The 12,726-nt window shown below is 36.4% G+C and overlaps 1 protein-coding gene across 6 annotated transcripts in view; it reads right to left on the bottom strand.

Moving 5' to 3' along the window:
- ADAMTS6 (ADAM metallopeptidase with thrombospondin type 1 motif 6) overlaps positions 1–12,726 on the bottom strand; it is a 299,671-nt gene that overhangs the window by 77,785 nt on the left and 209,160 nt on the right. For all 6 annotated transcript variants that reach the window (XR_015248856.1, XM_086699957.1, XM_025924199.2 and 3 more), the window contains one exon: positions 1,072–1,174. Coding sequence is in view for 5 of the 6 variants with exons in the window: in XM_086699957.1 (XP_086556083.1) it covers positions 1,072–1,174 (103 nt within the window). In the remaining variant the exon portion in view is untranslated. The remainder of the gene's footprint in view (positions 1–1,071; positions 1,175–12,726) is intronic.

Here is a 12,726-nt window from a genome sequence, read left to right as displayed (position 1 = left end):
GGAGCCTACCACGGATTCTGTGTCTCCCTCTTCTCTCCCCCTCCCTTGCTCACACTCTGTCTCACTCTCTCTACCTAAAAAATAAATGTAAAAAAAAAAAAAAAAAAAAAAAGATTTGTGCATTTCATTGTACATAATCTTCTCTCTCTCAAAAAAAAGTAAATATTGAACTGTGGTTAATGCTATACGTGTTGAAGTACTTAGAGGAAAGTATATTAATGACTCCAACTTACTTTGAAATTCATCTAAAAAATAAAATAGATTAATGGATAGAGAGATGACTAGACATGTAATAAAGGAAGTATATTAAAATGTGAATGGTAGAATCTTGGTGGTGGGTATAAAGATGTCACTGTAAAATTCTTCTAATACTGCTCCACTGGAAAATTTTCAAAGTAAGATGTTAGAATAAAAAACAAACATTGAAGTTTTTTAAAAGGGTATTCAATTCTTCCAAGAGAAAATTCTAACAAAATTTAATTTATATTTTGAGAGTACAAGAAAACTTCTTGTGTTTACTAAATAATTTGTGTTTGATACATGCCAAATTAAAGGGTAAAAATGTTTCCCAACACTAAAAAAAGAATAACAATAATCTAGGGGAAGATCCTTGGCCTTTGGCCAAGAAAGAATACAGATTTTCCTGGCCACTTTTTAGTTGGTTTATATTGTTATAATCTGTTTTTAGGGTGATAATTCTAAATATGCAATGATTATAAATGATTATAATGTAATGCCCATATATCCCAAGGAGGTCTCAAGAACTCAAAAACATTATTTGGATTTATATCCTTTCCAGGACTTGAATAGAATAGAATAGAATTAGGTTTCTAAAAACACTGTTAAATAGAATTAGTTTTTAAAAAACGATTTCTGATCATTTTTACTAACATATAAACTTTATTACAGGAAACTTTATAGTACTGTAAGCATTTTCCTGCTTTGATTTGCAAACACTAATTTTTACTAGTATGTGTATGAAAGTATGTGTGTGTTTGTATGTATTTATATATTCTTTCATATTTGCAAAGCTCTCAAGCATGATGAATGCTCTGCCAGATTATACATTACCTCCAGTATAGGGTTTCCAGTTATAATACTTTCCACGGAAAGGCATATTGTCAAAGTCTGCACACTGTTTCTCTCGAAAATCTCGGGCCCCCAAAGGACATGGCTAAAATAAAATAAAATCATAAATGGTATGATTGTTGAAAAATACCGAAACTAAGGGACAATGTCCCTACAATTAAAATTGCCTAACTCATCACATTAGTTCACTGCCTGATGCTATGGCTATAATTCTGGTATTTGCTTTACTGTTTTACAACCAATATTCAGACTGAAGATTCTGAATTGTAATCTTAGCCACAGAAGAAATAACTGAAGTAATTTAAACAAAATTAAGCGTTAAGACAGTTTCCGTATAACTTTACACTCAGATACATGTCATAGTCTACTTTACAATCAATCCATCAGGTAGCTCCTTATAAACACACACAAAAACTATGTGAAGAAACTAAAACACAAAATCTCTGTTGGTAACATTATTTGAGGTCCATTTGCCACAGCTACTCCCAGCTCTTTATTTTAAGGAATCAAGAGGCAGGTTTGTAAGACAACATTCAGTACTATTAATTGTGGTTTGGATCCCCACTACTATAGCTGTTTACTGTCTAGCCTTGACAAAAACCATATTTTAAGATGTGGAATGAACTGGGCAAATGCTATGCCTCAAGTCTAAACACCTTCAAATTCAAGGAATTTGGACTTATTAAGATTTACATTTAATCTCTGAACATCACAGAAAGTAAAATACTAAATTGATTCAAAACATGTGCATATGTTGGGTAGGGAGAGAGAAGGATGTTGAGAGGGTGAAGAGAGGGTTATTTGTTTTTAAACATTTGGAATGCTTCTTCTACCTGAATTTTTTAAAAAGGAAAACCTTGCCAATGTAGTTAGGTCTAGATTCCAAATACCACAGGGCACCCTAAATTCAATCTCTAAGTTCACAAAGAATTAAAAGTACAACATGTCACAGTGTTTGAGCAATCTGACCTAACTTGACTTATCTTTTAGAGTTCTGCAGTTGTGGCACCTAAAAAACTGTTACTGCTTTTGAAATATGGAGAAAATAACCCACTCACATATGGAAGAACAAAACAGGTCAGTAGATAAAATTCTTAACTGTGAATAAATGATGAGTAGATTAAACTCTCAGAGGTCATTCTGAGATTTTTACTACCCTCCCTTGGATCTCTACATTTATAAGGTTTTCTGAGGTCAGTATGTTGTAAATGGTCCCTTGAAGAATGTATAAAAATAATAGGCCAGGGGCGCCTGTATGGCTCAGTCAGTTAAGCATCCAACTCTTCATTTTGGCTCAAGTCATGATGACACGGTTCATGGGATCAAAGCCTGCGTCAGGCTCTCCACGAGCCTGCTTGAGATTCTCTCTCGCTGCCCCTCCCATGCTTGTGTGCTCTCTCTCTCTCTCTCTCACTCAAAATAAATTTAAAAAAATAAACATTTAAAATAAATAAATAAAATATGAAACTGCAATATCAAACCTAATGATTGTGCTTATCAATCACCCTTCTTATTTGCCTTTTAAAAAATGGCAAATAATTGTTTACTATAGGTTACCTACTACATAACTTCCAGGGTGTTTTGTTTCATGGTGTGCTTATGTTTGGATCAAAGAAAATCCATTCTATCTACTTTCAGGGAATCTGACACAAGGACTAAAGTTGTCAGTGGCTTTGCCATGCAGCAAGACTGATTTTTAAGCAAACATCATTGACTTTTTTTATATATATAATACAAATACTTTGAACTCCAACTACAAGTTTTCATATAATACTTAAGTATTTGTAAAGCACCAACCACCTAAACATTCATTCAAGCATGGCTTTTAATCTAGTTGGAGAAACCAGATACCAATGCTACCCGGGCATCTGAGTGGCTTAGTTAGTTAAGCAACCAGCTAGATTTTGGCTCAGGTTCTGATCTCACGGTTTGTGAGTTTGAGCCTCATGTTGGGCTCTATGCTGACAGCACAGAGTTTGCTTGGGATTCTCTCTCTCCCTCTCTCTCTGCCCCTGCCTGCCTCCTTGTGGGCACTCTCTCCCTCTCTCTTAAAATAAATGAATAACCTTAAAAAAAAATTCTACCAGATACATAGCACTGTCTCAGGCAGTGAATATACAACAGCATGGTACAGGTGACCTATAGGTGCTGTAATAAAAGTAAAAGATCCATGTGTCATGTGATTAATTAGGGAAATATTTGTGGAGGAGGAAAATCTCAAGTATATTATAATTATAATAAAAGTATTAAAAACAATTACCCTTTGTTAAAAAAAATGTTATGTACTTTATTTTTTATTATTTTAGAGAGAGTGCAAATGAGCGAGGGAGAAGGGCAGAGGGAGTGGCTCAGTGTGGAGCCTAATGCAGGGTTCAATCCCACGACCCTGGGATCATGACCTGAGCCAAAATCATGAGTTGGACACTCAGTCGACTGAGCCACTCAGATGCCCCAATAATTATCCTTCATAATATTATAAAGTATTATAGGAATTGAGCTGGATGAGAGAGAAAAAATTTCTAGGCGGAGGGAACTATTAAGACTGAAACCAAGTAAAGACACGGGCACAGGAAGGCGAAGGTCATATGTTGGGAACAGTTGGAGAAAGGCCATCCTAGGTGAAAGGAACTTACGAAATCATAAGAGGAGACTACATTTCATAGAAAACCACATGAAAAATTTCTGAATTAACAAACTAAGGCATCATGGGGACCATTCACAGAAAAACAAACAAAAGAAAACCACCCCATTCTTGACTATGTTGTAAGGAATCTCCTAAATACAGGCAAAGTAAAAAGTCCAACAGAAGGGTTTAATAAAGCATTTGGATAATATTTCATAAACTTTCTAATTTACACTCTTTTCCTGTGATAACCACTCCTAGAGTCACGATAATAAAAATATTAACAATGACAACAGCTACTTAGCATTTACTGAGCGTTTATCAGGTACCCATTCTGTGGCACACTATTCAGAGGTCTCTAGCTGTGTTACCTATTCAAACTATCTCAACACTCTTAGGTAGTTACAATTAATAATCCCTTTTACCCAGTACACTGGGTACACAAAGGCTGCTTAATAATAGTTTCAAGGTGTAAGGACACTCCCTCATCTAAGTGGGGGTTTCCTTGAACTCTAAATGCTATAGTAACAGCATAAGGTTGTAGCTCTGTTAAGATGTACAAAAACTTAACAGGAGTAACCGTCATTTCAGCTAGCAAGTTTCTTTTCTTCTCCAAACTACTTTTTGCTCATTTATAAGAGAACTAAAAGCAAACTTTTGGAGTATGATCAACCTGGAGTGAATTCTAATTTGGTGTATTTAGCAATGTACCTGCAATGTACTTAATTTTGCAAGCCTCATCTATAAACGGGGCATAATACTAGTATTTACCTCCCAGGTGAGGATTCATACAAACTGTTTAGCTCTGTACCTGGCGTACAGATACTGTAGCACTGAATAACTATGAGCAGCTGTTCTGGTCTTGGCTCTGGGCGTTCTTAGATGCATTCCTCACCTTCTTCTACACTGTTCTGTATTTCAGGGGAACAAACTCTGAAAACTCCATTTCTCAGGCTTCTGTGTCTGCTGATTTCCAACAATGGTTCAGACAATGGAAGGCACTACGGCAGAAGCCAGAATGTTTCTCTCTCTCTCCACCTCAGGCAGCATTGTAGGCAAAAGCAGAATCTTTTTGTGACTCCAACTTCAGGTAACAGGACCACACTTACCGCTCCCACCACCCGTACCCTCCAACCCCATCCAGTTTCTGTTCCACCTTCTAATGTATAATCCCAGCCTCTGGACTCTGATAAAACTACTTCCTTCCTTGGTCTCCCTGGGAGGATGGGTGGCATCTTCCTGTCTCTTCCATCAATTCTTTTCATTAAATTCCCTCTATTTAAATATTCAGAGTGGTTATATTATTATGGTTGGATCTTTATTGATAAAACAATAAAAAATAGCAACGATGATGATATTGACAAGGTATTTGGGCGACTGAACAGAGATGGTTTCTATGTATTATTTTTTGCAATTTGTTGGTTAAGTGCAGAGATTAGCCAACTTTTTTTTTTTTGTAAAGGGCCACATACTAAATATTTTAGACTCTTGAGTGTCATTCAGTCTCTGTTGCAGCTACTCAACTGTGCCATTATAGTGTGAAAGAAGCCATGGACAATATATAAACGAACAGTCAGGGCTGTGTTCCAATAAAATTTTATTTACAAAAAGAGGGGACAGGCCAACTTTAGCCCAGAAGGTATGATTTTTCAACCCCTTGATTTAGGTGTTAACATAATAGATACATATGTCCAGTAGCACTTTGAAGAATAACCAAACTCAGTGATTATTTTTGAGTCAATACAGAATCATATACTTTTGAGAAATGTTAGAATATAAACTATGTTGCTTAACATGCTTAAATCTCCTCTACAATTATTCCCCAAAGTGGTCATACAATCTATATAAGCATCTAACGGAAAAATAAAAAACTTTTCAGGAGCTGCAATTACTATCAGGTTCTTTCTTACTTTTAGCCCAAATCTGTCCCCCTATAACCTAGGGGTCTTGCTCCTTTCTTCTGGATCTGCACGGAACAATCTTACCCCTAACTGAAAGGAATCTAGACCTTGATGGCTTTCCTATGGGCACATCATAACCTTATCACTAGTCCTCTTAAAACCAGCCACCAAGAACTGGCCTTAAATGTCTTTTTTCTAATCAGCAAATACATTTATTTGCTTAATATGTGTCACACATGATGTAAGCTCTAGAGATAAAGCAATAGACAAAATAGATTAGGTCCCTGCTTTCATGGAGCTCACTCTAGTTGGAGGTGAGAAAGAAGAAAAATAAAGCAGGGTGAAGGGACTGATAGTGAGGTAGGAGGGAAGTTGTTTTAAAATAGTATTGTCGGAGAAATTCTCTCTTACAAGGTGGCCCTTGAGCAGAGAGTTAAAGGAGACTGAGGGAGTCACCTACATACACATGAGTGAAAATAAACAGTAAATGAAAAGACCCTAAAGCAAGACTGTATTAAGGATGTTCATAGAATAGCAGCGAGGACAGAAGGGCTTAAGGAAACTGTAGTAGACTTTATTCCATGCCTTTCTGCTTCTAGACTATATCAGCTAGTGTTCTGTTTTCCTGATTTCAATGCTTCCTTCAGTGAATGATCTGGATTTGTGTTGATTAGAAATTAGCTCAGTAGGAGTTGTATATTCTTGTTCCAAAGAATCAGAATGATCAAGGAAAAGAGTAATTTCTTAAGGAAAAATTACATACAGTAGATTCTTCTGGTTGTTGTTTTTTTTTTTTTTGAATAAAGTGTTTTTTTAATAAAGCGTTTGAGTAAAGCGTTTAAGAAGTAATGCTTTTTACATTACTTAAAGGTAATAAATGCTGACACCATGCAAAAACTCTAACAGAAAACAGTGGGCATAAGCAACCAATTTTTTATGTAAAGCCTGACAGGTTTTCAGCCTCCTGTTGCTAACACTAATCAGGCATCCTCTCCTTCTAAAAAGCAACCAGCAGGACCCCACATAAATCCAGAGGGCAAAGCTGCAGGTCTCAGCATTTTTGATCTTAGTATTTTCAAAGAAATAAAAAAAATTAATATTAGCATCTTTATCAGCACTTTTTTTCTACAGAGATCTGTAACGTTAGAATGTGTTAGCACGTTCTACAGACTATCTTATGCTTCCAATTATACTGATTGTTTAAAAACATCTTTTTTTTTTACTAAACTTAATACTTTTTATTGGTACATAAATCTAAAAAAAAATAATTCACTGGGCCATAAAAGTTGCTATAGAAAGAAATCTCAGCTTCCTCTCACAAACTTCATAGTGGCAGTTCTATTACTGAGGTTCTAATCCCAGTTTTGTCCCAAAGAATAGGGTGACCTTGGCAAGTCCCAGAAGCCCTTTGTGCCTTCTCTCTTTCATTTGCAAAATACACTCAAAATGCCATTTAACTTCAAGAGAAATACATCCCAAAATGTCTTGCAAATGAGAAAAATCCGCAAATACTGTGTTATATCTTATGGGTAATATAGTGTGAGAAGAAAACCCAGCATGAAAATTCTTTTACCCCTTTCCCATTCTTTTCCTCTTCCTAAAGAAGTTAAGCAGGCTGGCAGGATACAAGGATTCTTACAGCCTCAGGTAAAATGGCAACTTGAGCAAAATTGGCATTTTATTCTTCTATTTCTTTTCTCTATTGCCCTTCTCACCTTCTGCTGCTTTTTCCTTTCTTGCTTCCACACTAAATGCACTTTTGCTTCTTCGCTATCACACCAGACCATACTTCAACACTCCCCAAGTTTAATTCTCTACTCCCTCTCCAGGATAGCAATACACTCTCATATATTCTATACCCTCAATACCAATATACTCTATACCAGTACTCTATTATTTATACCAATATACTCTTATATACTCTATATTAGTTACAGGAGAATACATGCAATTTAGATTCCAGCCCCTTGCTCTACTTAGCAAGTCGTGTATTTGACGATGGGACTGTGAAGAAAGAACACATTTCTATCTGTTCACCCAAACAGGCATCCCTTTCTAAAGCACACAGTGTCACATGGGCTAACAAAGTCCTTGCTCCTACACCCTCTCTTAAAGGTTGCAAACAAGATTCCTGATTTCCTGGTTATCAAGTACTGTATGATTATCTCACTAAAGTTAAATGTAGGGTCCAATGCACACAGTGAATCATCTCAACTACTTTTGATTCAACCTTCTTATATTTTCTCCCACAAAGATTTCTGATTTTTTTATAGTTTCACTGTGTATTTACTTTTAAGCAAAAAGAAACAAAAGCCCGATAAACCTATAATGTCCAGACAAACTAGAATCTAGCTGTCATGTTTGATACCATAATCTTCTATACAAGTTTTCAAACTTAAAGCTTTTTCTGTATAGCCTGAATTTAATTAAAATGCTATTTGAACATAGCATAACCTTTTCCCTTAAGCCTATTAAAATGTTAGTGATGCAGAGAGCAAAGGCGAAAGAAATGTAGATAAAATTAAATTTCCTTAACTTGCAGCCCATTGACAAATACTTGAGACAGGCAGAGTCTGACATTTCTGCAGGAACTCCCAACCGTCTGAATGTTAATGCCTGGCTAGAGGAAAAAACAACCTTAGCTTAACAATAGCTAGGCCTCCGGGATCCCCTAAGTCTTCTTTTAACTTATGAAAATCCTTTTGGAAACCTCCTTTGTCTCTACCCCTCCCAACTTAAAAGTATATAATTAATAGCTCCTCACATTCCCAGAGCAGCTCTTTCTGCCCACTGGTCCTGTCCCCGTGCTTTACTAAAAACCACCTTTTTTGCACCAAAAACATCTCAAGAATTCTTTCTTATCTGTCTGCACCTGAACCCTTACATCCAATCACATCATTAGGAAACAAACATTTACTTCGTAATTTTTAAAACATCCCTTTTAGAAACACAATAAACAAGCAAGCTCTATTCTGTGTCTAAAAGCTAGTCCTTATTTTTCAAAACACAATGCACAAGTTCATACTAACCTAAAGAGTAATGACATAGCTCCTGTTATTCTTTTGCCATGTATATAATAATATAATAAATATTATATAAAACATTTATAAAAAATGCAGTGTTTGATACATCTCTGTTTTCTAATTATAACTTGGGACATGGTTATAACACTGTTAATGGATCCACTCTGTACCTTGTTATCACTTACCCCACACCTCTCCCTGGGGGCAAGGTCTGTAGGTTCAGAATGTTCTCAGCTATCTGGTTCTGCTGCAGGGTAAGGTTAGACTGGAAGTAAGACAATGTCAAAGGTGACCAAACTCTTTCAGAGAAGCTTACCTTGCCCAGCCACCCCCCAAGGGCTCCATCTGTTTATGAGAGCACTGGATCAATACTTAGACATTCTATGCTTCACTGAATCCCTTCCTTGGTACTAGACTATTGCTCAGCTTTAGTCCCTCATTTAAAAAAAAAAAAATTGTTTTAGAGATGGGGTGGAGAGGGAGGGAGACAGAGAGAAAGAGAGGGGAAAGAGAGAGAGAGAGAAAGAGAGAGAGAAAGAGAGAGAGAGAGAGAGAGAGAGAGAGAGAGAGAATCTTAAGTAGGCTCCACACTCAGTGCAGAGCCCGACTCTATCCCAGGACCCTGGGATCATGACCTGAGCCCAAATCAAAATTTGGATACTTGACCGACTGAGCCACCCGAGTGCCCCTAATTTCAAAATACTTAAAAAAAAAAAAAACCAAAAAACACAACACTTATTCTTCCTCTTTATAAAAGTGATTTGAAGATTTAATTATATTTGCAAGTACTTCATAATTTTTGTAATCTACTTCGAAACAAAAATGTCTATAATTAATAGCTACACTGTATTGAGTACAGGTTAAGTATTAGAAAGTAGCACTGGATGTTTTACATGTGTTACTTCTTTTAATTCTCAAACAACCCTGTAAGTTTGGTATAATTATGCTCTATTTCTAGAGGAATTCCCTGAAGCTTAGGTATTTCAACCAAATAGCAACAAGTGTTACAGTGAGCAATCAAGCTTAAGTTATTTGAATCCACAATCCGTACTTTCCCCACTACAATTCTACGTTTAAATATAGGCTATATTTTCCACAACCAAAGCAATATCACGTTTAATGACTATAAGCAATGTGTTGAAGAAGAAAAAAATTGCATGGTACCATGCCCCTCTAGAAAAGCTGAGAAAATACCCAGCTACTACACACCATGCTTACATTTTTTTAACACCACAGACCACCCTTTTGACACCATAATTTTGTATAGTTTTGATGTATAAGATATAGGAAATGCAATGTTTAAGATGAAAGACAAATATGACTTTCCATCCCAGCCTGCGTGAAGCTTAGGTTTTTCACCAGAGGTTTTACTCCAGTTGTACAGGCCACTTTTAGGCAACCAACCTGAACAGCAGAAACCTGTGTAAAGTAGAAGGGCCCACAGTGCTCCCCAACCCCCTGGCTGAATACAAACAGCCCAATGGGCAACCTACCTCAAAATACCCATAAGCCCTAGCTGACCTAGGGATTGCTTACATCCGGACACAGGTACCAAGAAAGAAAAAACTGAAAATCGCGCACGTTCCATACCTCCTCACCTTCCCCCTTGAACTAGAGCCCCCCAGCACTGCCTAGTGGCAGACAGTATTTGCTTTGCTGTCCTGCCCACACCTCCCTTGGGGTGTATTCAGTAAACTATTTCCTTTGTTCTGCCTTGGGTGAATTCTTTCACTGCCTGCACGGCCAGGCTCCACTTCATCAGGTTGCCCCCAATGCTCCCACCCCGCCCACCCCCCCCCCCCCCCCGGCGCCCCCGCCAGTTACATACATTATCAAGCAGACACACAAATCACAAATAAAATAGAACAGGAAGAACAAGCACTTTTTTTTTTTTTTTTTTTTTGGTTTTGGAGAACAGCTAAGCAACACCAGGAAATTCTTTTTTGGAAATGTAGAAAAGTCCTTTTTTATGGCATTATGACCTCCTTAAAATTCTGTTCTTCAAACCCAAGTCTCACAGGGGCCATGTCTATTTTCTATTTAGATTAGTTTATGATCTCAAATATTCTACTGCAGTTCCTAGTACAATGGTGAGACCCAATTTCATCCAATTCTACTATGTCTTTAATAAAAATTGGATTCTCAGTAGTTTCAAGAGGAAAACCATTTTAATTTGTTCCTGCTATAGCTATTGTCTTCATGTACTATTCTGTCCTTGAGGCCTTATATGGATGTCAAAGAAAGCATGTTTGTCTAGCTGCTTCTGAAGGCTTCTGAGGGTGACAGATGATCATGTAGATGCCCGTCTAACACATCTTGATGCAGATAATCAGCCTTAGAGTCTAAAGTGTCAGTACCTTTGGTCTCTAAGCTGATTAGGTTGCTGTTGAAACTGGTCAGGCCAATTTTATAGCTGGATACAATTTTCTGACCTATTTTTAAATTTGTAAAGATTGAGATTTTTTTTATAAATTGCCTTTTCTATCTCCGGGGATCTTTTTCTTTGCAACTGGGTTAAATGGGACAGGAAATAATGGAAACATTATTCCTTTTCCACTGGAGAGCTCTTGTCTTTCTACCAGTCCTCTATCCTTCAAATGCCTGGGGTGGGAATTAAATCAGCACTGGGAGAAGTTGTAGCTATCTTGTTTTCATGCTAGCCACTTTTTAAGACTGCTTGGCCTAAAGAGGTTCTTGGTCTTAATTTGTCCTCTAACCTAAGCAAAAAAGAGGACTGTCAGTCTTGCATATTTCAATCTGATTCACTAATGTAGAGATCCCTGTAGGAGTATCAAAACTTTAAAATAGTAAAGTGTTCCTTTGTGATGTATCTCCTTTCATCATGGCTACCAGACATTATGAATCTTAGAACTGATAGTGTTAGCCTCTTTATTCAGGTCACTAGGAAACTCAGAGCAAAATGTGTGGCCCATATTAATAAATAGAAAGAATTATGGTACATATTTAAGGTACTAATCCCAGCCTAATATTATTTTCCTTTTCCTTGCGTTTTCTAATTTACTTTATTTTTCACTTATGATTTTAATGAAGCTAACACAACTCTAATCAGAGTTATGACTAATAATGATAAATAATTATGATATGTAAAAACACAAGAACTAAGTGGTAATCTATAGTACTAGCTGGCCAATCACAGAAATGAGAAGGTCAAGACTGTTATAAGACATGCGAGACTGATAAGCTATGAGGAACAGGTTGTAAGATCTTAAAAGGGCATAAATTAAACAGCAGAGAGCAAGCTTCAAAGATTCATAAATAGGTGTTGCTACCATTTGACTCCTGATATGATCTCATTTCGGGCAATGATTTGAAAATTCTTCCAGGATCATTTCAATTTATCCTTTGTACCTTATTTAAATCTCAAGTGAGCTCTTGGATCACAAACAGCAAGCCAAAATGCTTATGAATTGTTCCCTAGTTCTTGACTGTCAGATTAATTTTAACTAATTGTAAAGATTTCTCTCATATTGCTTACAATGTCACTAAATTGATGTGCCCAGTATTCAATTATGTTAAATATGTACTAAGGTAGGAGGCTGTTCTGATAAAGACAAGTATACTCTGGAATTCCTTAAAATAGGGTAGCTTGCACATAACAGACACCCACATTATAGAGGGGGAAAAAAAGAACATTAAAACCATTGTATATTTAGAGAAAAGTACCAAGGTTAACATAAAGGATACAAACACAATAGCTCTGTAATACCCCCATAGTAACACCCATTCTATGCTTACTGGAACATACTGAGGCTTGCTTACGTGACTCAGTATTAACTACAATCAATTCACTCTTTAGGATTTATCATGAAATTCTCCTATAGTCTATATAATAGAAACTTTTAGAACAGTTTTTTAAAATATAGAAGTTTCTGCTATAACATAACACATAAATTCTTGAAAAATCCTCTTTCTGCAAATTTGCATACTAAAAATAATAGGTATATGAGAAAAATAGTGTTAGAAGCAGATAAGTCAAAGACAGAAAACTAACAAAAACAATAAAGATTCTAATAAAATACTAGCACAGTTTAAAAAATGCATGGCAAATTCCTAACAAAGGAATCCTGAA

This window comes from Puma concolor, chromosome A1 (genome assembly GCF_028749965.1).
Source record: "Puma concolor isolate L17-30 chromosome A1, mPumCon1.1.hap2, whole genome shotgun sequence".
Taxonomy (NCBI): domain Eukaryota; kingdom Metazoa; phylum Chordata; class Mammalia; order Carnivora; family Felidae; genus Puma; species Puma concolor.
The sequence above is the reverse complement of the archived record's forward strand: the minus strand, read 5'-3'. Positions and strand labels throughout refer to the sequence as shown.